Genomic DNA, 25,430 nt, shown 5'->3' on the forward strand with positions numbered 1-25,430 from the left:
GAATCCCTGTGCAATCTTGGGCTCACCGTATTTCAGAGGGCCTAACTACATCTTAAGTTCTTTCTATGTCCCTGGATCAGATCACAGACGTGTTTCAGGGAACGCCAGGCGTTCCTGATTTAGATTGAGACCACAGTACATGGGGAGCAGGGAGCTTAGGCCTTTATCCTCCCCTGCACCATTTTCTCAATCTGAAACGTTCCCAAAGAGCTACCATAGGAGTACATGTGCAGCCACGCAACGGGACAAACTGTAGCTCTCTGAAGCCATTTCAAGTTGGACAAAAGCAAAGGATCCATGGCTTTTGAGGAACTGCATAATAAAGCACAAGGGTGTGAAGATGTCGCCCGATCTAGATCTTGGAAGCTAAGCAGAGTCGGTCCATGGATGGGAGACCACCAAGGAAGGGTGGAGTTGCTGTGCAGAGGAAATCAATGGCAAACCCCCTCTGCTCCTCACTTGCTTTGAAAACTCTTATGATGGGGCCATGGTTGGGACTTGATGGCACACACATACATATGATAATGCACATTGTCAAAGAAACAGCAATTAATGACATAATAATGACATACTTTGTAAACCACTCTGAGTGGGCATTAAGTTGTCCTGAAGGGCGGTATATAAATCGAATGTTATTATTATTATTAGTGCAGAGCATGGGATGGGATGGGATGGATCAGAAAAAAAGTAGAATTGACCTGCTGGCTCCAACGTCCCAATCACAAGCAGAGTCCAGAAGTCATACCAGACCAGCACACACTGTCAAACCTCTTCTGGAGTATCTCCTGTCCAATGAGATTCCTGCCAATCCATCGTGGTTGGTTCATGCGATTATCAGTTTAGGAATGCCTAATCACAGTACGCTGCGCATGCATACAACATGCCCGTTCCTGTGGCTTTTTGACGCCCTGGGATACAAAGATGTACATGCATTCAACTGCATTGTACTTTATGCTGTACACCCCAGTGAGCAGAAAGAAGCTGGCATTTGTCACATACCTACTTCATCCTGGTGATTACATGCATCCTGATGAGTATGGAGGCATGAGATTTGTTTGAGACCATCTTATGTGAATGAGAAAGCATGATATCTCAACAGTTCCCTCTTGCTACCTTCCTTCGGTTCTTCACCCCCTTGCCCCCAAAATCAGGGATGGGTAAAGAGAATCACACACATGCTAGTGGGGATGCGCACACCTCCTCTTTGCCCTGCATGCACAAAATGAACTCGCACACCACACACACGTCCGCACGTGACCGATATCAGGAACGGAGACGTACTTTCCAAGCAAACATCTCTGCAGTCTTGTTCTCACTGTCTTTTGGTGACAGAATGAGTTTAATTTGCCGCAAGGACCAATCATCGCCACTCAGCCCTGTGTTGTAAAAGCCCCTAGCTTGAAAAACATGTGCCAAAAATAAACTGCCTGTCTTATTATTTTTTCATGGGCACTGTGATGCTTATAAGGCCAAGGATGGCTCGTTCAAACTGTAAGCACAGTTTGGATCTTGAAAAGGATTCGTACCCAGGGAGAAGACGTTCAAAGCCCTTCGTTCCGTGGGCAGCTGGGCAAAGGGGGAATCCCAGAAATGGTTCTTTGGCCTGATTTACCTGTGCAGGAGGCCTTTGATGTAGATCAGTGGTTCTCAACACTTTTAGTACAGTGACCCCGAAGTCCAAATTTACTCAGTATGGTGACACACTTTAAAAAACAGAGCATGCACTGGAAAAAAATGGCAAAAGTCTAGGATCTCCTTTCACAGGCTTCTTGACCTACTTCTGCATTCAGACCCACACGATGGGAAACGCTGGTCTAGAATCACCAGGGATCTAAAACTTTTACACCATGGGTTTCCTCAAGGTCTAGAAAGTATCTGCCCTATCCCTTCAAGCATGCGACAGAGAAGTCTGCTTGCACCACTAACAGGTTGGATGGTTCCCACCCCCACCCCTGAGACTGTAGGACAATCTGCCTTTGTGTGTGTGTGTATGTACTTGTGATGCAATCAGCGTAAGAAAAGGGTAATAATAATAATATTCAATTTATATACCACCCTTCAGGATGACTTAACACCCACTCAGAGCGGTTTACAAAGTATGCCATTATTATCCCAACAGAACACCCTGTGAGGTAGGTGGGGCTGAGAGAGCTCTGAGAGAGCTGTGACTGACCCAAGGTCACCCAGCGGGCTTCAAGTGGAGGAGTGGGGAATCAAACCTGGCTCTCCAGATTACAGTCCTGCACTCTTAACCACTACACCAAACTGGCTCTCCAGCTTGATTCCGTGGTACACACACACTCAAAGTTTACCCTCCTTCAATTTCCCCACTTCTGATCTCAGTCGCTTCCCCCTTGTAGCTTAAAATTCCAGCCCCCCACGCCACCCTGCCACAGGGCTCTGTGCTGCTGCATTCTCAGCAGGGGAAAGCTCTTCCCCAACCCACATTAAAAATGCATCCCGCACATATCACTTTTTTCCCCAAGGCTTTCGTTTGTGAGCTTCTAAAAACAAAAGGGAAACATACTCTGGTTGCAATGTACATTCAATTTCTCTCCTATATTAACAGCCTTTGAATGTGACACCCCCCCCCCCAAAAAAAAGCATGGAAAAAAAGAGACTCTGATGGGTTTTTTAGCATCTGGCACAAAGATGTCCTTAGTGACTGGCAAGGTTCCGCCTATCTGCAGTGGCTCCTTTTCCACATCTGGTAGGCAAGGATGTCAATTCATCCCAGCCCAGTGCATTCCCCAGCACAAATTAAGTACCATACCTATAAGAATCCTTGTTTAATCAAGTATCTTTTAAAAAGCTTCTGCCAGGCCTTTCTAATAAAGTTGTGAGCATGAAGGCAGCTCACAGCAGCCAACCCAAGGAAGCTCTCGCCGCAATTAAGACGCCCAACATGCTTAAAAATAAATGATCCCTTTTTAATGAAGTTGATGTTGGGGAGAAATACTTTGTGTTTTATATATTCTGTATATACAATTATTTCTGATTTAATAACAACAGCAACATTCGATTTATATACCGCCCTTCAGGATGACTTAACACCCACTCAGAGCAGTTTACAAAGTATGTTATTATCATCCCCCCAACAAAACACCCTGCGAGGTGGGTCGGTATATAGCATAATTTATGCAATTATGCTATACAATCCTTTTTTCCCTTTCTATATCCCCTTTTATTCTTCTGTTTTTTAAAAATAAAAATATATTAAATGATAAAACTAGAGGCCTTGGAAGATACAGGAGGGCACTTCTTAATTAAGGATTGATTAACTACTAGTCATTGGGCAGTATATAAAAAGGCATCAAATGGGTTCTGCACTGCTGGTTCCGCCCTAAAAGGAGTTTGGGCTAAGGGAGGGAGCTGCTCAAATGAGGTCTGCTTTAAGCAGAGAGGGCATTGCTCTTTAAAAGCAGCACTTTTTGCCTTGGCCCGATTCCTTGTTATGTTAGGCGAGTTTCTACATAACCAATGCCAATCGTGAACAGATCTTTGGGGAACAGCCATGGCTCTTTTCATGCAAAGATCTCTGGATCAATTCTCAGCATCTCAAGTTAAGTCTCTGCCTAACAGTGCAATCCTAAAGAGAGTTAGTCCAGTTTAAGCCCATTGGTTTCTCTTTAGGATTGCACCAAAAACTCTGCAGAACCACTCCCTTCATCTGAGGAAGGGAGCTCTGACTCTTGAAAGCTCACACCCTGGGAATCCAGTTGATCTGGTGCTACTGGACCCGAATCTTACTCTTCTCATAGTGTTGCCAACCCTCAAGCGGTGGATGGAGATCTCCTAGAATTACAATTGATCTCCATGCCACAAAGATCGGGTCCCCTGGAGAAAACAACTGCTTTGGAGGGTGGACTCTACGCATTACAACCTGCTGAGGTCCAACCCCACCCTCTCCAAAATCTACCCCCTAAATCACCAGGAATTTCCCAACCTGGAGCTGGCAACACAGACCAACAGGGCTACCCACTTGAAACTAGGTTAAAGCAGATTACTTTTTAAAAAAAAAATCCATGCATATGATAAACAAGAGCTCGCGTTTTTAAAAAATCAAAACTAAGCAGCCACCAATAACATTCCTGGCCAGTTTGAAGAGCAAGGCAGCCGCCTCCTCGAAGATTTCGCGCACACACCCGGCCCAATTCTCGCTGCCTTTGCCAGTTGTGGGGATGGCAGGAAGGCGGGGGGGGGGGTGCCCAGGGCCGCCGCCGCCCAGCGTTGCCCCCCTTCTCTGCGGCAAATCTGTGCCAAGCCACACAAGCGCTGTTATTTTTAGCGCCTGCCAATCGCCGGGAGGAGCGGAGAGCGAGGCCGGGGAGGAAGGAAGGAAGAGCTCCGGTTCCCCGCTCGCCTTCGCCTCCCCTGCCCAGCGGAGCCTCCAATCGGGTCAGCGGCTCACGTGGCAGCCCCTGGCGGCTGCCGAGCCGAGAACAAGCAACGTGCTGGAGCCCCGCCAAGCGGCGCCGGGGAGACACCTGACTCGCCGCTCACATGGCCCGCCCGGCGCGGCTCTGGCACGCCGACCGCTGGGGAGCCACGGAACCAGCCTGCGCCTTTGCGCACGGAGGCGCTGCTCGCCGCTGGGGCGGGGCGCCTCTGGCCATGGGCAGAGTGCCCTGCGCGTGCCAGCGCCCGGTCGGGAAATTCCTGGAGACTCTAGGGGTGGAGCCTGGAGAGGGTGGGGAGAGGGGACGGATCTCGGTGGCCGTCGGCTCGAGGCCACCCTCTACAGCTGCCATTTTCTCCGGGAGCACTGATCTCTGTGGCCTGGAGATTCTAGATCTCCACTTGGAGGTTGGCAACCCCAGCCCTAACGCCCCACACCAAAAAGCCATGTCATGAAGACTTTTAAACAGGGCTTTTAAAAATTACTTCTTTTATACCAGGCTTTTGTCCCCACTAGAGACTCAAAAGTGGCTTGTATCCTTCTCCTCGCCTTCATTTTAACCTCACAACAACCCTGTGAGGTAGGTTAGGCTAAGAGTGTGTGATTGGCCCAAGCTCACCCAGCAAGCTTCCATGGCAGAGCAGGGGTTTGAACCTGAACCGCCCAGCCTTGGTTAGTAATTGGATGGGAGACCTCCAACAAAGACCAGGCTTGCAGAGGCAGGCAATGGCAAGCCGCCTCTGTTAGTCTCTTGCCATGAAAACACCACCAGGGGTCGCCATAAGTCAGCTATGACTTGAGGGCACTTTCCACCACCATGCCTAGACTGTAGCCCAACACATTACACCACACTTGTATGGAAGAAGAAGATGAGGATGATGGTGATGATGATGATGATAAAGGAGGTGGGAGAGCGGAGGAAAGTGCTTTCAAGCCATGACCTTAGGATTATGTTGCCAGAATCCTCTAAAGGATATTTTGCAGATGAAGAGTTACAGAGAACTCAAAAACTTGTACGGTTTATGTTATTTGGGTTGGGTCTAATCAAAGATGTTCATGACACAGTTTTCGGTTTGGGATTCAGCTTGGAACCGATGTGGCTGCCTGCAACTTCGTTCTACTCCACTGCGGTAGTAACAGCAGCCCTCCCACACGCAGCTCTCCCCCTGGGGTGGGGGTGGCGAGCACCTCCAAGGCAGAAGCCTTGATCTGCATGGATACGGTAAAGGGGGGGGGGGAATGCTGCAATTCCACCAATGTGAAAAAGTCACACCCTCTAGCTATTCCATCTTACCTAACAAGTAGGAGGAAGTTAGTGGTGGTTACTCAACAGAGGCACTCCCCACTTGGTCAAACGCTGTGTCATGACATATGGAAATAGTGTGGGGCAGTGTCCAATTAGGAGTAGGCGGACCCCACTTGGCCACGAACCTTGAGCCAGTCTTTCATGAACCTACCTTACAGTATTGTACGGATGTAATGGAGGGAGAACTACATATTTGAGCCATGGCAGGATAAAAAATGTGATAGACACAGGTTACGTGTTCAAGGATTCTGGGCCATTCCACACAGAAGTGGCAATGGCATTCAGGTTATTTATTTATGTCATTTATGGTCTGCCTTTCTCACTGACGCTCAAGGCAGATTACAGAGCGTGAGATCAGTGCAGTCAATATCAGGACAATTTCATAATCAATGCCGTAAGGTAAATAAACACAAATTTACAAAGACATAACATTCGCAAGAATCCAATGCAGAGTTGAAGAAAACGCTGAAACAGAACATAAGCAATTCTAGGGGTGACACAGGAGCACATATTTAAAGCAAGAGATAGTACGTAAGGCAACATAGTGGAGAAATCTATGGGTGAAGTCTATTAGTCCCTAACTCATTAGTGGAGCATCTGAGAGCCCCTCCCCACAATACAAAAGCCTTTTTGAATAATTTGGTTTTGCATCATTTGCGGAAAGCTAGGAGAGTGGGGGCTCTCCTGACCTCAGGCAGGCCGTTCCACAGGTTAGACAACGAATGTATACCAAGACCCATCTCTCTTTGCTCAGAGGCTAGCTTTCCACACATCCACCAACAAGAAAAGATTTTAAAAAGCTTATTTATCTCTCCCATGCAGGCCCCAAAACATGCATAATGAGCAGTAGTGTAGAAATATGTGTTGTTAACATAAATTAAGAATATTAGTTCCTTCAGAACATTCACAAATAGATTCATGTTTTCCTACAGCTGGAAAGAGAATTCCAGAAGTTCATGATCCAGCATTGCTTCTAGGCAGTAGAGGCAGTCTGGTGTAGTGGTTAGACTAGGATCTGGGTGACCTGGGTTCAAATCCCCACTACGCCATGGAAGCTGGCTGGGTGACCTTGAGCCAGTCACACGTTCTCAGGTTAACCTACTTTACAGGATTGTTGTGAAGATAACATGGAAGAGGGGGAAATGAGGTAAGTTGCTTTGTGTCTCTGTTGGGGGTGAAGGGCCGGGGATAAAAGAAGTAAATAAATCAGATTCCAAGGCCAACTCTCTATGAGTATTTCTAGCCCAGTTGCTTGATTGTACTGTCTGAGCACAAATTTGGTGCTGGAAGTTGGAACATATCCTCCAAGCCAACCTATTTAGCAGTCAGGACTTTAACCTTCTGGCTCACATTAAGCCACAAAACTTTGCTAAACGCTATAGGAACTTAGCTGGGAGACACCAAGCAGATGTCTTCTAAAAGAGTCTCCACCCACGTAAAAAACTTTTTAAGATCAAGCTGTGCCCTTACATCTATTTATCAATCCCCTTTTTAATCCCATCTTTCCTCCAAGGAGCTCAGGGCAGCTTATGTGGTTTCTCTCTTCCTCCGTTTTATCCTTACAACAACTCTGCGAAGTTAGTGCAGGGGCAGAGTCGGCATGCTAGCAGTTTCTTTCAGGGGTTTTAGATCCAGAGGAGTTAGCCGTGTTCGGCTGTAGTTGCAACACAGTAAAGAGTCCAGCAGCACCTTTAAGACTAACCAACTTTATTGTAGTATAAGCTTTTGAGAACCACCGCTCTCTTTGTCAGATGCATCTGATGAAGAGAGCTGTGGTTCTCGAAAGCTTATGCTCCAATAAAGTTGGTTAGTCTTAAAGGCGCTAGCGGACTCTTTACTAGTTTGGGAGTTTGTTTCTCCTGGACCTAGCATGGTATGCAGGTACAGGTTTTAGCAACAGGCATGCCCAGGAATGGAAGCAGGAGTTGGGCTCTTGAACAATGATGCTAGCATCTTTACTAGGCTCACGAGATCTATAGCTGGTTTGAAGGGGGGAAATCCCATGTTAGGTTTAAGCATGGGGTAGAACCATAGCTCAGTGGTAGAACATCTGCTTAGCATGCATAAGGTCGCATATGCATATATAAAACTCTCAGATAAGCTGGGGTCTACAAAGTAAAATATACAGGTTAGCCTATACCAACCAATTCATTTAGTAGCAATTTAAGTTCTCATGGCAATGTCTACCCTCACTTGGCTTCTTTTTTGCTTTTGCTTGGTTTGTCCTTGGTTGTCTTTTGACAATGCCGCTTTACTGAGCTTTGGATGCTTCCTCTTCACAGACATTTGGAGGAGGGGAATATACTTTGGGCTGCACAATTAATAGCACCATCTGATAACTGAGTTGCTGCAATCTAATCTAATTGATTTCGGGATGGGCCCCCAGAACAGTCACGCAGAGACGTAAGGGAATTTTCACATACAATATTTGTGTGGGTGTTTATGTGCATGTCATTAACATAGGGCACAAGGAGGGAAATGGCCATTTGATAACATATCATCACTCGATGTAGTTTTTCTGTTGACACAGGCAGGGAAATGCTAAAAACGCTGTGTGCGTCCCATGCAAACAACTCAAACACGTTTCCAATTGCTTGTTGGAATCTGAGGTCCAAGGTGGTGCAGGGGCCGTCTTATCTACGGAGCATCCTGGGCAACTAGGGTTGCCAGCTCCAAGTTGGGAAATTCCTGGAGATCTAGGGGATAAAACCTGGCTGTCGGTGCAATGTAGGAAAGGACCTCCCTGGGTTGCCATCTCCAAGTTGGGAAATTCCTGGAGATTTGGGGGGTGAAACCTGGAGAAAGAGGGGTTTGGGGAGGGAAAGGGCCTTGGCGTGGCATAATTCCATACAGTCCACCTCCCAAAGTAGCCATTTTCTCCAGGTGAATTGATCTCTGTGGCCTGGAGACCACAGAGTTGTAATTCCAGGAGATCTCCAGCCACTACCTGGAGGCTGGTAACCCTATGGACAACTGCCCAGGGGCCCACTTGGGGATGGGGGGAGGGACACAAAATAGTGTTGGGAATAGCAGTCTCCGGTATTCAAGTACTGCTCATGTGTCTGTCTACCTTCTCTTTGTATGCTGGGGACAAGAATGTGTAGCCAACTATATCAGGTTTTTGTATATATATATAATTTTAATTGCTGAATTTTATTGTAGAATCTGCTATGTAATTGTATTTTATGACTGTTGTACTCCGTCCTGGGTCCACTTGTGGGGAGGGCGGGTTAAACACGGAATAAACTAAACTAAAGATAAAGTTAAAACTATGGTATGCTTTTGAAAGGAGACGCATTGTGAAAATTAGATCCAGAAGAGTTAGCCATGTTAGTCTGTAGCTGCAAAATAGTAAAGAGTCCAGTAGCACCTTTAAGACTAACTCACTTTATTGTAGCATAAACTTTCGAGAACCACAGCTCTCTTCGTCAGATGAGAGCTCTTCCTCACCTCCCACTGGGGAGGCGAAATGGTTCCCACAAGGTCAATGCAGCCATTCAGTGGCAGAGAGTCGCAAAGGCACCTCCCAGGGCCTTAATGACGATCACTTCTTCTGAGGGTTACACCCTGCCCCCAGCCCTCTGTGAGATTTTGAAATCAAACCTTCTGTTTTGTTTTATTTTATTGGGCAGCTGAATTGGCACACCATCTAGAGCAGTGGCCATCCCGCCCCCTTCAACACTGCATATCGCCCAGCCAGGGTGGGACTATTAGTGACTGCATGGTGCACTGCCTCGTCCATCAACCCAGTCACAGCTTCCATGCTGCTGACACTGCAGATTTTTCCTGTAGTGCTGTGTGTTAGAGAGAGAGAGAGAGAGAGAGCAATGTGATCACAGCCACACGGGCAATCCTTGACTCTCTAACAAACACAGACTGGATTTCAGTGGTGCCACTTTATATATCGTAGCTGGGAAAGGAATTGCTGCAGAGTGTGTTTCCCGGGTGCTCCAGAAATCAATCCCAAGGCACCCTCCCGCAACGCTGTGCCGAAGACAGCTGCCGCAGTTTTTTTTCTACCTGGTGACCTCAATTCACCCGATGCAGGCAAATTCGGCAGCTCTCGCACATGTTTATCAGGCATTGCGCTATCTCTAAAGCACTTGGCAGCTGGGGGAGCCCTGGTATATTTCAGAATCTAGGCCAAGAATCTGCTGTGTGTCCTCCCCCCTCCCTTCTTTTTAAAGCAGCGAAACCTGATTTTCCTCTCTCTGCAGATGCCAGGCTGCAGTGACCCTATTTTGGGCTTCCTTATCAGAATCACTTTGAAGTTGTCCTTCGCATATATTTTCTCTGCCTCCTAAGATCGAAGTAAAGATTACAGTTAAGCAGGAAAGAAAATAAAGACTCACATTTTTCTTGCTTGGGTGATGAATGATCGGTCCCACCAACCAGTCTCTAATAGGGAAATTCTCAGCTCCCAGTTTAAGAGCCAAAGTAGGTGCTAATTTGAGGTTCAGATGTGGGCCTAGATCACGCTTCAAATATTGTGGATTGTTTTAGCCTGGCTAGCTAGTTGATTTTGGGGGTGGAGAAGTGGGGGAGGGGGGATCAATTGGCAATGCCAACTCAGGATTGGGAAATTCCTGGAGATTTGGAGTACAGTCTAGGGAAGGTGGGGTTTGGGTGTGGGACCGCAGTGGGGTATAATGCCACGGAGTCCATCTTTAAAGCAGCCACTTTCTCCAAGGGAACTGATCTCTGTTGTCTGGAGATCAACCGTAATTCGGGGAGATCTCCAGACTCTACCTGGAGGTTGGCATCTCTAGAATCAATTCAATTTGACTCAGCTTTGCAGAATAATAATGCCTTAACAAAACCGATTTGACTGCTAAAAGCGAGAGAATCTCAGCTTTGGTTGTATCTTAAGAAGCACTATGTAATCTTCACGTGGAGTCAGAAAGGAAGGAACCTGTGTGTGTGACACAACCTTGCCAAAAACTTTAATGCATCTATACTAATCTTGACACCCTCTAGTCACAGGGTTACCCTACCTCCCAAAAATGTAGCTCCATTTTCTTTTCACTGTGTTCCATATTAAACTGAGAAGAATCCTAATGCCTTAGAGTTGTTTCCAACCATATTCACTCTGTCAGCATTTCTCAAAATGGGGTTCAGGAGCCGTAGGTATTCCAAGAAGTTGACAAGTTATTTATAAGGACAGAGGGTGAGCGTTTCTCTAACACCCTGCCAGCTAATGTGAAAATGGAGCCACCTCCATTTTCTAGGAACGGAGGAAAGGATTCTTTGACTTGGGAAGAGGGAATGAGACTGGCTTCCTCCTCTTTGAAGGGCAGTGTCCACAGAGCTGCCGTTCCGTGTGGTCAACTCCTTTCCAGATCACCTCAGAGCATAAGCCAGAAAGCTTGACAACTGGTTGTTGGGACCTATAGCCCGAAGAGAGTGTGATGGAACAGACAGGAGCGGAAGACTTGAAAGGGGGCCATGAATTTTTTTTTTTAGTCAAATACTACTAAGAAATATACCTGTTGGTATCCCGCAAAACTCTGCAAATCCTGTTTCGCTATTCGTTCCTTATGAGGTTTCTGTAAACCGATACAAGCAGCCCTATGATACACTGGTAATTGCTGCCTGCCAAAAAAAAACAAACACCCTTGACCCCTCCTAAGGGGACCTTAGTAATCGGATAGAATCCACTTCACCAGCCACTTGAATGGCGTCACAACGGTCCCATTGCAAACAGAACGAAAGCAAGACAAGCCCTCTGCTCGATCTTAGCCAGCACCAAGAAGTTTCTCCTGAGGTTGCTATCTCTGGGTTGGGAAATGCCCAAAGATTTCAGGTTGGAGTTCGGGGAGGGAACTCGGCAGGGGTAGGATGTTAGAGAGCAGAACCACAAGTGACAAAAGGCACAGGTTGGACACTTGTCAGCTTCCCTCAAGTTTTGATGGGAAATGCAGGCAGCTTGGCGGAATGTTGGACAAGTGACAGTTGAAAAGTCTGATGGACAGCAGTCGGAGAGCCAAGCTGCGAGGCCAGGATGCCTACATTTCCCATCAAAACTTGAGGGAAGCTGACAAGTGTCCAATCTGTGCCTTTTGTCACTTGTGGTTCTGCTCAGAGTTTATCCTCCAAAACTACTATTTTCTCCAGGAAAACAGATCTCTATAGCCTGAAGATGTTGTAATTACGGGAAGCCTCCAGGCTCCTCAGCAGCGAAAACCCTTGGCCCAGACGTGCAACATGTCCCAGCGGGTGCAGAAGATTACACTTCAGGATGGAAAACAGTTCCCCAGCAAGACCTGTTGATCATCTTTCGGATTGGAAGGGAAGCCGCCCAGACTATGGTCTGATGGACAAAACCTAAGCAGCCCCGTTTCTCTGCCCCCCGCCCCCGGTACAACCAACATAGCCACACCGCAGGTGCCGTCTTTCAGAAGAAGGCGAGATGCATGCTTAAGGGAGAGAAAGTGCAGATACCTTCCTGCAAAAAATGGTGGTATGTAAATAAATAAAAGAAACCGAACACGAGACTAGCTAAGGTCTTTAGCTGAAGGCTTTAATCCGCCTGCACGTTCCTTCATCAGTGGAACAGGGGCGGGAGGGGCAGGCGAGGGAAGAGAGGCTCGCTCTTTTTTTTTGGCTTTAAGTAGGTTAAACAAATCAGAGTGCATCTGTGGGCTTGTTTGAACTGCAGGCAGCAGAAGAAACGCTCCCAGAATAGGCAAAAGAACAAGATACCACATGCAGTCTCCAAGCTATTTGTTTGCTTCCCTGGCAGCTGAGGAAAAGGCAGGGTGAAAACAGGGGCGAATAACCCACAAGCGAATCGCTTATCTAGGTTTCCAGTTTTTTTTAAAAAGCTCTCCAGAAGATCAAATTTTCAAAACGAAGGGATTATTACCCTTAAATGTAATCAAGATTTGTGAGATTTCAAAAGCCAGTTTCCCACATGGTACAGTTGTGAAGAGAGAGGAAAAAAATCCTGCTTGTACAGATATTTATTTTCCTTTCCCTGTAACTTAACAGCCTACAAGCCATACGTCAAGTATTTTACAAGTCGTTTATAACTCCATGGATAAATATGGCTAGATCACATGTATGTTTTTTTTTTAATCTTGCCTCACAGTTGAAGAAACCTATTGAATTTGGCCCAGTGTTGAAAGCTCTCCAAGATCCAGAAATTTTGTCTTACTTTCAGAAATTTGACTGGTTGATGATCCAGGAAACATGGGCTTTAGAAGATATTTCCCTAACAGGTTTTATTTCCTAACCTACAAGTGCTCAGAAAATGAAAGGACGCCCTAGTGGCAGCATAACCACATATGAACAGATAATTTGTTTTTTAAGGTGAGGGGGTGGGAATAGGGTTGCCAGCTCCAAGTCGGAAAATTCCTGGAGATCTGGGGGGGTGAAACCTGGAGAAAGTGGGGTTTGTGAAGGAAAAGGACCTTGGCATGGCATAATTCCATACAGTCCACCCCCCAAAGTAGCCATTTTCTCCAGGTGAACTGATCTCTGTGGCCTGGAGACCAGTTGTAATTCCAGGAGATCTCCAGCCACTACCTGGAGGCTGGCAACTCTAGGTGGGAAAGGGACAATTTAACCTTGTTTAAATTTGTGTCTGGTGAACATGTCGCTTGAGACACGGGGTGAAATTGTCACACTCTTGCTCATCACAGGTTCTCTGACAAACTCGGTTTGTGGTGGACTACCAGGCGAGTGGTTCACCACACACACTCTCAAACGGGGTTGACTTTTGTCTGTTTCCGTTAACCTGGATTCAAAACACATTTTTAAAAATGGGCCACATGAATCCGTCCTCCATGCAATTCACACCAAGGGTATGATTTGGAACCTGGGAGATACAATGGTTAAGGGGCCAAACTAAACATTACAAATTTTCAACACTTGGGTAGCACATTGCTGAGGGGAAAGCTGTACCATTACATACCAAGGCTTGTGAGAAAACCTTTCTTCTAGGCAACCAAGCTTTGGGAAGAGGAGAAGGGTGGTAGTGTGCAGTGGGGAAGGGGCAGAATCGCTTAACCCTTTCCCTATCTTCTCCACTACAACTACTCCCCAAGCTGCGTCCCTTCTGGGATTTCAGGCACAAGTTTATGGATCTGGAAATAGATCCAGAAGAGTTAGCCATGTTAGTCAGTAGTAGCAAAATAGTAAAGAGTCCAGTAGCACCTTTAAGACTAACCAACTTTACTGTAGCATAAGCTTTCGAGAACCACAGCTCTCAGATGAAGAGAGCTGCATCTGACGAAGAGAACTGTGGTTCTCGAAAGCTTATGCTACAGTAAAGTTGGTTAGTCTTAAAGGTGCTACTATTTTGGATCTGGAAAGAATCCCATGGGAAGATAAAACCAGGTGGTGGTGGTAAACTGCAACAAAAAATCAGCAGGTGCGGGAAGGATTAAGGACCCCTCACTCCCTACTTCTCTGCTTCAAATTATCTCCTCCACGGGACCACTAGGCCTAGAAGAAATAGCCATCAAGGTAATCTTAGGTGCATGTTTTTGGTAAAGTAGCTTAGCTTCAGCAACGAATTCTCCACTTGAATGAGAAGCCTTGAGCAAGTCTCCCATCTGTAAACTCTGGTGCGCTCCACATACCTCAGAGTGCTTTTGAATCAGGGCTTGAAACTAACTTTCTGCACACGACATGTTGCACATTTATCCGATATCTTTTGTTCCAAGAGGGAGAGTTCAGTTCAATGGCATTCAAAGAACCAGCCTGGTTACCGCGTGTACTTCCCTCTTCCCAACCAGCAAAGCTGTTTTTCTGATGCCAGAATGATGACAGGTAACAAGAAAGGTAAAAGGATTTCTCTGGCCGCTCTAGGATCAAAGCAGCTCGACCAAACAGCACGCCCACACCCTGCCAAAATCTGCTTTTGCTCTTAGGCCAGCAAATTCTGCCTGCTGCATTACATTTTAAGTCCGATCTCAGCCTCTCTGGCACCTGCAAAAGCACCCGCAAGCGACGCCTGCAGACAGCGAAGTAGGTCAAAGTCACCGCCATGGGAGGAAGGGCAGAGTAAGGCAGCACAGCTCTGGGTTGGGAACAGGAACGTTTTTTGCTGCAGCACTCCAGTCGCAACCACTGCATAACTTCAGCACGTGAGAAACAAACCGAGCCTCTGGCTAGAAATTAGAAACTTAGACCAGTTTGTTAAAAAAAAAAAATCGCTCACCCATGGCGAGCGAGTGCTGACTCCAGGCAACAAGGTAAAGGAGGTTTCGTAAACTGGAAGAATTGGTTTATGAAATGATTCGTCAGATTCATATCCTGGCCCACCTCATTTTTCCCCTCCTTTCTGACTGTCAGTGTGCCACAAATGATGTATCTATCAGCAGGCTAGTAAATTTTATTAGCATATTTGCAAGGATGAACTAGACAACATCTTTAGCCCACACTTAACCTAGTTTAAAAATCATTTCCTCCCCCGTGCCTGCAGGGGAACTGTAATTCTGCAACAGAAGCTGGAGCTTTATATGTTCATGGGTTCCCTCATCGGAGCTTTCTCCAGGGCCAGCCATGCAAATCAAACACTATAAAACCATGGTAAGTTTGTTGTGCAGATATGCCTATGGAGTGCGCAAACATCCAGACAAAGACGCCAATATGATCATCTGCTTTGCGTTTCTCAGCAGAAAAAACAGCACATACATTGCAATTCACTCCATTTTACCCTACCTGTCTCTAAGGAGTCCTTGGTTAAGCACTGGAACTATTGGTAAGCCAATTCACACTCCATGTGGGTATGGTGGTTAGGTTCTCCGCTGGTCAACTGCGTGCCTCTCTCAGTGAACTCCACACATTTGGATTCAGAGGTGCACGTCTTGACACCACACAGTGACGACAGCCAGAATGCAGTGCGGTGACCCATTTCCACTGCCTGTTTATAGCTCTGAGAGCCAAGCTACAAGTGACGCCTGACACAGGTTGGACACTTGTCAGCTTCCCTCAAGTTTTGATGGGAAATGTAGGCGTCCTGGCTTTACAGCTTGGCTCTCCATTACAGCTGCAAGACCAAGACGCCTACATTTCCCATCAAAACTTGAGGGAAGCTGACAAGTGTCCAACTTGTGTCAGGCGTCACTTGTAGCTTGGCTCAGATTTCTCCTCTGAACATTATAGATGTTTGCGGTGGGAAACAAGCAGGCAAACAGCAAATGCCTACTGGATATGCAATAGGCTACACCAATTGGCCAAATCACTTAGTACCTTGATCTCTGGCAAGGACATTAATATATTAATTTGCGAACACTTTTTACAGTGTTTCCAGGACTTTTTTCCAAGACCTGTCATGGAAGATTCCTTCCCTAGCACTACACCGCAGGTGTGGCACCAATGGGATGGCAGCGAAACCCAATCTTTACCTAAGAGGTTATACAACAATTGCCTTCAGTGCTGCTGTATTAGAGGCCACCCCCATTTCACAATGTGAATTCACTTAGAGCCAAAACACACGTTAAGAAAAACCTGTGTTCAGCACGTGTTCTCTTACCTCAAGGTTTGCTGGGATCTGTAGGCGTCCTGGAAGCTTAAAGTTTAGCATTTACAGAGCAGCAAAAAGGGAAAGGGAAATACAGGCGCCTGTATTTTAAGCTTTAAGCTTCCAGGATGCCTTTAAGCTTCCAGGATGCTTACAGATCCTTTAAGCTTCCAGGACTTTAAGCTTCCAGGACCCCTACAGATCTTTAAGCTTCCAGGACGCCTACTTTAAGCTTCCAGCTTGAGGTAAGAGAACACGTGCTGAACCTAGGTTTTTCTTAACGTGTGTTTTGGCTCTAAGGCCAGCTTAGGAGAAGGTAAAAAGAGGAGCGACAGATTTTGCTCCGGTGATTTCGAGAAGCGTCTCATTCCTAGGAGCCCTGGAGACAGGGAATAAAGGCACACTGGCCATACTGTAAAGGAAAGGACAGAGATTCTTCCAGCAGAATGGAGACGGTAAAGCAAGAAAATGGACTATGTTTCCCAGCTCTTTCTTTGTACTTAAGAATTTTTTTCTCCGCATTGCTAACTCACAGCTGGAGCAATCAGGTCAACCAGCTGCAATAGAGGGTGGGGATTGTTGCTTAAAAACAAACACACAATACACATCCTAATTCTGCACAGGGAAAGAAAGCTGCCCCTCACCAATTTCCCTCTGCTATACCACATGGATGAGTCTAACCCGCCCAGATCACCTTAAACCCAACAGCACCAGTTCCCGCTGCAAACTACCAGAAGAAAGAAGAGTCTAAAGCTTGCAAAAATAAGATCAATCCATTATTTTGTTTACAAACGCCCTCGAATTGAGCACATACCACCTGTGGTTCCTCTTGGCCCACAATAAATTGCAAAGCCTATGAAGGTAGGTCTCGGGCTTTGGCAGTTTTATTGATTTGTGGATGCTCTGGGTTTTTTTCCCCCTTTTAAGTGGGTCACCATACCTAGTAAATTTGAGTGGTAAACTGCAGTAGTGCAGCCCAAGCTCTGCTCACGACCTGAGTTCGATCCTGGTGGAAGCTGGGTTCAGGTAGCCGGCTCAAGGTTGACTCAGCCTTCCATCCTGCTCAAGGTTGACTCAGCCTTCCATCCTTCCGAGGTCAGTAAAATGAGCACCCAGTTTCCTGGGGGTAAAATGTCGATGACGGGGGAAGGCAATGGCAAACCACCCTGCAACAAAAGTCTGCCAAGAATATGTCATGATGCGACGTCCCCCTGTGGGTCAGTAATGACTCGGTACTTGCTCAGGGGACTAACTTTACCTTTACCTTACCGAAAAGGCGGAGAACCACTGCTGTAATTCACACAACAGCCAAACTCATCAGTCATAGGCTGTTTCGGCCATGTTGTTGGTGGCTTGCCTTTGCAGCGTCTCTCTTGCCTGCACTACCTATTTTAGAGAACATGTTATCACAGCTGTACAGGATAAATAAATGTCGGGGGGGGACAGCCAAACACTAAACAATTTTCAGCCCGAGACGAGCACAATGTACAGAGATCACTGGTCGTTGCCACCTGGATGCAGGCAAGGGGACCAAAATGTGCCAACACAGCAGCAGGCTTTTGGCTCGATGTGCAAAACAACACAGCTTACAAATCACGTATCCAAATGCTCGGAACGTGCAGAAATTAGACACTCCACTATAGTGAAGGCACTTCATGCCTTTCAATAGAGGTGACAGTTCCATGCACAAATGCACCCCTTCGAAATCAACAAAGAAACAACTGTACAGGGGCAGTGGGGTTTCCATGCATGCTAGGGTTGCCAGCCTCCAGGTGGTGGCTGGAGATCTCCCAGAATTACAACTGATCTCCAGGCCACAGAGGTCAGTTCCCCTGGAGAAAATGGCTGCTTTGGAGAGTAGATTGTATGGCATTATACTCCAATGAGGTACCTTCCCTCCTTATCCCATGCCCTCTCCAGGCTCCACCTCCAAATTTCCAGGAATTTCCCAACCCAGAGTTGGCAACCCTCCTGCAGAATCCTTGGTGCAACAGATTGCTTGATCGGACTGACAGGCTTTTTCAACAGGGGTGGAAGAGAACGCAGCTATGGTTATGACTTGCATTTCTTTGCAAAAACCCATCTAATTTTTCCTAACTTTTCCCTCATTCAAGTCAAAGGAAAGGTACCTGGGCAAATAACAGAAGAGCACAGAATAAGGGGGATGCAGGAAATGACTCAATGAAAGAACAGGTCTAAGAGTGAGAGGTTTAGACCAAGGACCTATGCACCCAGACCATAATTGCTTTGATTACTAAAGCAAGATTTGGGTCCAGGAGTACCTTAAAGACCAACTAGATTTCCAGGGTATGAACTTTCGAGAGTCAAAGCTCCCTTCTTCAGATACATTTCCACGTTCCTTCATAGAATCCTGGCTTAGGATCCACCTGTTGATGGGAATCAATGAAGCGGATGAAAGGGTTGTTTAACCTAGCCATGAGCCCTTCAGTTTGCTTGGCTTCTGCAACACGTTGCTCGGAACAGATCTGACGAACGCAACCTGGTGTACTCTAAGCTAGCCAGACTTCAGGGCCGGTGCCCAATTCTGCCTTACCAGTAATTTCTCTCCAAGCTGGCTAACAGCATCTCTCTGTTATTCCTCTCAGTCTGATCATATGTAAATTTATTTTGTGCATGAAAAGCCTTCATTGCTGTCCCCTCCTAAGGGGAGATCTCATGCTAGGTTGGCTGGAATTGGCCACCTGGTTTGGGAAAGGGAAATCAAATAACTGGGAAAATGTGTTGTATATGTCTGAATCGCAACCAAGCCTCTTTTTTAAAGGACAGTCTCAGCAGGCTCATACTTTTAAGTGTGGCAATATTTCAATACTCCATTGCCAAACTCTGCTATCAGCAATCACTTCTCTGGACAGTAGCCAAATGTACATCTTGTTTCACAGCTCAAATCTCCCACACATACTTCAGGTAGTTAAGCTCTGTAATAAACTCTCTAAGTATAGAGAGCTTACTGCTGTTTTATTATTTCTTTCACTACTTTACTAACCCATTTTTCCACTAAGAAGCTCCAAGAGTACTCCTTCCCTCGATTTTACCATCGCCACTACCTTGTGAGGTAGGTTGTGCTCACAGAAGGCCAATTCCACCACGAAGTGGGGATTTGAACTCTGGTCTTCCCATTTGTCCGACACTCTAGCCACTACACCAAGCTGGTTTTCAGGAGCTGGTATAAATATACATCTCTCGGCTGGGATATGATGTACAAAACTAAAGAAGGGTTAACATCAATTTCCAAAATCCCTTCCATATTTTTCTGTCCCTTAGGAGTGAAACGATAGACAATTATTTCAGCATGCACCTTACTTAAAAGCAAGCAAGGCAATAAGGAATGGACAAAAATGTTGTGCAAGACACGTGAATTGCTCCCACTGATTGACCACACTAGAATTATGTGAAATTGTCACTGGCAACTAGGCTCCTATGGATACAGTCTGGCCTGTAAACAATTGCCATTTTTGTGATGAAAAAATGTGGTCAAATTCCTCATAGGAATTTTACGGAAAGTAGAAATTGCTCACATATTCTGCCAACTCTCTCTCTCTCTTTCATCTTGCACAAAAATAATATTATAATAACTGTGCTTATATACTGCTCTTCTGGATAGATTAGTGCTCCACTCTGAACAGTGAACAAGATCAGTGTTGTTATTACCCCAAAATACAGTTGGGGTTGAGAGAACTGGCTTACCCAAGGCCACCTATTGAGCTCATGGCAGGAGCGGGAGACGAACCAGCAGAGTGCTGATTCACAGCCCAACCACTTAACCACTATGATAAAGCTGCTTATATATGGAAAATTGAGGAGGGAGAATGTTGAAAGCCACTTCGGGTGCCCATGAGGGAGAAAAGCAGGATATGAAACAAATAATAATAAACAAGAAAACAAACAAGTCTTTCCTAGCTGCCTATCTGTGTAGACTGGTTTCACGCAACCGTTCCACACTGGAATCGCAAGTTTTCCAACTGCTGTTAAAAAGAGCTAGGCTGAGGAATGCAGAGAGTCTGTACGTTTAATACTGAGGATGTGGAAGAAGGAATTTAAGATGGAGCACCTTTTCTTTCCCTGAAGCTTCACAGTGGCTCAGAAAGTTGCAGTGCTGAAAAGCAGTGAGTCAACCACGCCCCGAACCAGCCAGGGAGGAAGAGAATTCAAGCAATACACCCTGAACTCTTTGAAACCTGAGAATGATACTTCTGTCTTGCAGGGGAATCTGATCCTTATAAATGGAACCCACTTAAGACTATTTATTTGGTGATCCAGATACTCCCGTCCCACCCTACCAGAATTCCAAACAGCAAAGCCGGCTGCTGCATCCACACACAAATCCTAGCAGCCTCTAAATCAGCAACAATCTTCTCTTCCAAGAGGAGGAAACCAGAGAGGCACGTGCAGTCGTTCAGGGTAGCAATTTGCGAGAAGGAGAATGCACAGTCAGGTTAGTACCATGCGGAAAAAGAGGTCACGTGCGGTCATAGCCGAGCTCATCCAAGCAAGAGACCTTACCGGACTGTCACTCCCATCAGACAGATTAGATAGATGGATGCAGGCACGTGTGGTCGGCAGAAGGCGACAGCCAAAGTCTAGCAGGCTACCTTGAATGCCTTCCAGCAGGGATGAGCGACTAGTGACCCGGAGGCCGCAACTGCCCCCTCCCAGGCAATTTTTATGCCCCCCCTGCTGACCCTATCAAATTTCAACAGCTCTCAGTTCAACCATGAAGAAAAATAATCCAATGGTATGAAACGAGAGAGGTTTTAATGTTCTCTCTCGCTTTTTAACTTTGTATGCCGTGCCCCAGATATGCCCAAATCTGTGTGTCTGTCACTGCCAAGCCTTGAAGGCTACATAATGCCACCTTTATTATGGAATCTGGCTGCTCAAGTGGATGGCAAATTGCATGGCAAAATATGTTCACAGTCCCAAACCGAGTTCTCTGAGACCTGAAAGGCTCCCGCAAATCCAGCAGGGTAGCTGTAGTCATCTGTTATAGCCAAGATCAGGGCTTTTTTTCAGCGGGGACACAGTGGAACGGAGTTCTGGCACCTCTTAAAAATGGTCACATGGCTGGTGGCCCCGCCCCCTGATCTCCAGACAGAGGGGAGTTTAGATTGCCCTCCGCACTGCTGGAGTGGCGCAGAGGGCAATCTGAACTCCCCTCTGTCTGGAGATCAGGGGGCGGTGCCACCAGCCATGTGACCATTTTCGCCGAGGGCCATTTAAACTTTAAAACACTCCCCCCTTTGTTCCAGCTAACCCAAAGTGACATCATTGTGCGGTCTTGAGTTCCACCACTGAGTTCCACCACCTCTTTTCCTGGAAAAAAAGCCCTGGCAAAGATTATGCTGTCCTGCGCCCTGCCTTAAAGGAAGAGTGCAGCTCCTCGATGGATCCTGCTAAATGAGAATCCTCAAGTCTCACATGCACACGTGCCCTGCTGCAGGCACTTAATATTAAATGCTCTTACCCACAATAAACCCAAGCAGGGTGTGAATGCAACACTGCAAAACAACGCGGCCCAGTATCAGAACATGATGTCAACAGGTTGCTATGAACTACCACAGTAACCTCCTGGGAGGACTTCAAGAGGCCAGTGTGATACCAGAACACCTTTCAGTGTTGCTCTGCCCTTCTTGAGAAAGCCTAGTATCTCCTTCTCCAAAAAAATAAGATGACATCACAGTGAAGCTGAGTCTTCACACGTGGAGTGATGTCACCATGTGACTTTGCACACCACCTGAGAACTCCCACACATCAGCACCTTCTAACATTTCTTGAGACTGGAGACAGCCTGGTTGTTTTTTATATATAAAATGCCACAAATCTTATTTGCTTGTTCTTCTGAACAGTTCAGGGCACCCCACATGGGTTGGTTTATTTATCTAGGTATTTATGCCCCACTGTTTCCCCCAAGGGGGACCCAAAGGGGCTTACATCATAATTCTCCCCTCCTCCAGTTTATCCTCACTGCCACCACCCTGGGAAGTAGGTTAGGCTGAGAGAGAGAATGTGCGTGTGGGACTGACTTAAGGTCACCCAAAGAGCTTCCAACGTCTCCCAGATCCTACATTCCAACCACTACATCACGCTGGCTGTTTCGTGGCTGATTATTTCATGTGATCTTCATGAGAACCCTGGGTTAGGCTGCAGGACAATGACTTACACAAGGCCACCCAGTTGCATGGCACAGCAGAACTGGAAGCCAGATCTCTCTGGCTGAAGTCTCACACTCTTATCCGGTGCGCCGTATTAGCTGTTGTGGCTTTCGGGGAGTCTTTGGGGGGTTTATGAAGTGCTTCTACACTGCACTCCAAAAGCTCCTTAAAAATGTGTTTGCTGGAGGCGTGTGGACATATTGGGCAGCCCAGGATTTTCCTCCCTGTGATGCAAGAGAGATCAGGGCCAAAGTGTCCCCCAAAAAGGCAGACGAGCCAAAGATTAAGTTCTTTGTCACATTCTAGAGGATTGTTCCAGGTAGGAGAAACCCAGAACAAAAGGACACAGGATAATTTGTATCAACGAGAGCCATCTGCTTTAATCAACATTCTTATTATCATCATTAATAGGAATAGGAATAATAATTTATTCACCAAGATAAGGTAACCCAAAGCCTTCCCTAAGAAAATGTGCCACTTGCATAACACGCACAGCAAGAATGTTGCAACTTGCCTCGTTATACAAATGAAACAAATTGGCACCCATCCGTTTTTGCATAATTGGTTTTGCTTTTGCTAACCAGAAGACCGGGCAAAGACACGGATGCCTAGGATCGTCAACTGCCAGGCGGGGCCCGGAGATCTCCTGGAATTACAACTGATCTCCAGACAACATAGATCAGTTTGCCTGGAGAAAATGGCAGCGTTCGGAGGGTGGAGTCTATGGCATCCTACCCCACTGTGGTCCCTCCCCTCCTCAAACCCCAACCTTCCAAGGCTCCACCCCCAAATCTCCAGGAATTCCCTAACCCAGAGTTGACAACTCTATTGATGCCCCACCTCCTGAGCCCCGGAAACGTGGCTCTATGGAAATCACAGCTTTCATCATACTATCAAACCTACGGTGATGCCAAAATTTCACAGAAATTCCTAACCAGGATTCGCACAGCATAATACCAACTTATCAAAAATATCTGGAAACTGGAATTTTGAAAACACACAAAAAATTCATACCAAACAGATGTATAGCTTCTTCTAAACACAAAATATTCTAGACTGACAATGCTGCAGGGAAAGGTCTACGGGATTATACACAAAAGTGTATGTATACATATATCAGAAGGAAACGTAGGTGTCACAATGTATTACTTTTATTGTGTCTGAATGATAATGTCATTTATGTAAGAAATTCTAATTGCACTTTGTTATTGTTTGTTTGTTTGATTGATTGTTAGTTAAAATGTATATTTAATACAATTTATTTATTTTTTTAAAAAAAACAACAACCTACGGTCATTGCACTAAAGATAGATGCTTTTAATGAGACCTTTGGAGTCCTGAAATCCCACAATTATGAGACGCAGCAGTGCAATAGACACAGCTCTAAGTATGAAGGAGAGCCAAAGCTTTCCATGCAGGAAACTCCCAAGTTCTGTCCTGGACATCTTTGCGTCAGGGATCTCAAGCTGGAAAAATCCTCTAGGGAGCCAGAGCCAGTCTAGGTTGAATGGTCTGATGTAGCACCAAAGAACATCTCCATCTATCAAACAGGCTGTTCTCTGCTTTGGCATTCCTCCCCAGCTCACTTGAACAGCAGTTCTTCCCCCTTTCAACAAATCTTGTTTGAATGCCAAACTGTAACCATAACTTCGCCCTCAAAGCCACCCCCAGCCAACATATACACCTCGAGGGACCTGTTTACCCCCTCCCCAAACTGTGCAGTATATTAAACGGTCTGCAGTATCCCCCCCCCCTTTACTACGCCAAGGATTTAAAAAAAGGAGAGAGAGAAACAAACAGCAATTTTGCAAAACCACAGATCAGATTTCTGCTGTTTGTTTACGTGGATGCAGATATCCAGGCGCACCCCTGCGATGCCAAGGCATGATATTTGTCAAAACTAGTTGCCTGGCCCTGCTCAATAACAAAACGGCGACTGTATGCCATTTCCCTCCCCCCTCGCCTACCCACCCCTTTGCAAAAATCATGCCAGAGTTTTGCAGCCTCTCTTGAACTCTGCGAAGATTGCGCCAAATAATCCTGCCTTTCTCGCAATGCCCATGTACAGATTTCAGCCCACCCGACTAAAAACAACCAGTCTAGTGGCAAGAGAAACCATATTTCTATTTCCCCCACCATAATAAAAGCTGCCTTATAAATACGTTGGGGGAAACGCCAGCCATCTGAAAAATTACGCAAAGGGGATTTTTATTTTTTTTTTGCTTTTGGGTGAAAGGAAATGAATCAAAGCCCCGGTCGATGCACGCCTTCCGGGGTCAGGAGCTGGGGTAGGAATCCGAGAGGGATCCTAGCTGAGGGTATGGAGCGGAGAAGAACGGACACAAAGCCAAGAGGCTCCCGGCTCCCTCCCTGCAAACGGGTTTGGCAAACTAGAGAAAAACCCCCCTTGGCGCAGCTCCTCTTTTCGCACCCAAACTTCCGCCCTTCCACCCACTTGCAACTGACGGATCGGGTAAATCTTTTTTTAAAAAAGGGGGGGAAAGAGAGTTCGCAGAACCACAAGGATGGCCGGCTGCTTACCCGAATTGTTATCCATGCTTCTCGCTGCGGCCCTCTGCCCGTGTCAGTTTCACCGGGTTACAAAGCCGCGTCCCAGACTTTTGCGCGCGGGGCTGGCCTCTCGACTCCCAATAACAACAATAACAATTGAGATATTATTATTATTTTTGCTCGCCCCCAGGGACCGCTCCGGGAAACCTCTGCGGCTTTCCCCTGCGCTCGTCGCCCGGTGCGCGCGTTGCTTTGCAGCCGCCGCCGTGCAACTGGGTCGAGGTTCCGGCGCCTGCGGATTCCACGTGCGGGAGAGTCCGCCCGAGCCTGGGCTGCTGCTGGCTACGAGCTGAAGCTCCCCGGCCCCCGGTTGCATGCATGTGCGTGCATCTATATACGTGGGTGCGGGTGGCTGCCTCTTGTTTTGCTTGTTCGACTCGGGGCTGAGCCGCTCCTGTTTTCTAGCCAGGAGGGAGCGGGGGAGTTGGGATCTGGCGTGCCTGCGCGGCTGGCTCATGTGTAGCCTGCATGTGACAGAATCAAAGGCATGCCCCACTGACACACATTTCCAGG

The 25,430-nt window shown here is 46.6% G+C and overlaps 1 protein-coding gene across 1 annotated transcript in view; it reads right to left on the bottom strand.

The window, feature by feature from the left end:
- Positions 1 to 25,217, bottom strand: part of LOC129346551 (nuclear receptor subfamily 1 group D member 1-like) — a 39,860-nt gene extending 14,643 nt beyond the window's left edge. The window contains exon 1 of the mRNA XM_055003892.1: positions 24,888 to 25,217. Coding sequence (XP_054859867.1) covers positions 24,888 to 24,903 — 16 coding nt within the window. The 5' untranslated portion in view covers positions 24,904 to 25,217. The remainder of the gene's footprint in view (positions 1 to 24,887) is intronic.
- Positions 25,218 to 25,430: the final 213 nt, after the last annotated feature.

This window comes from Eublepharis macularius, chromosome 19, assembly GCF_028583425.1.
Source record: "Eublepharis macularius isolate TG4126 chromosome 19, MPM_Emac_v1.0, whole genome shotgun sequence".
NCBI classification, from domain to species: domain Eukaryota; kingdom Metazoa; phylum Chordata; class Lepidosauria; order Squamata; family Eublepharidae; genus Eublepharis; species Eublepharis macularius.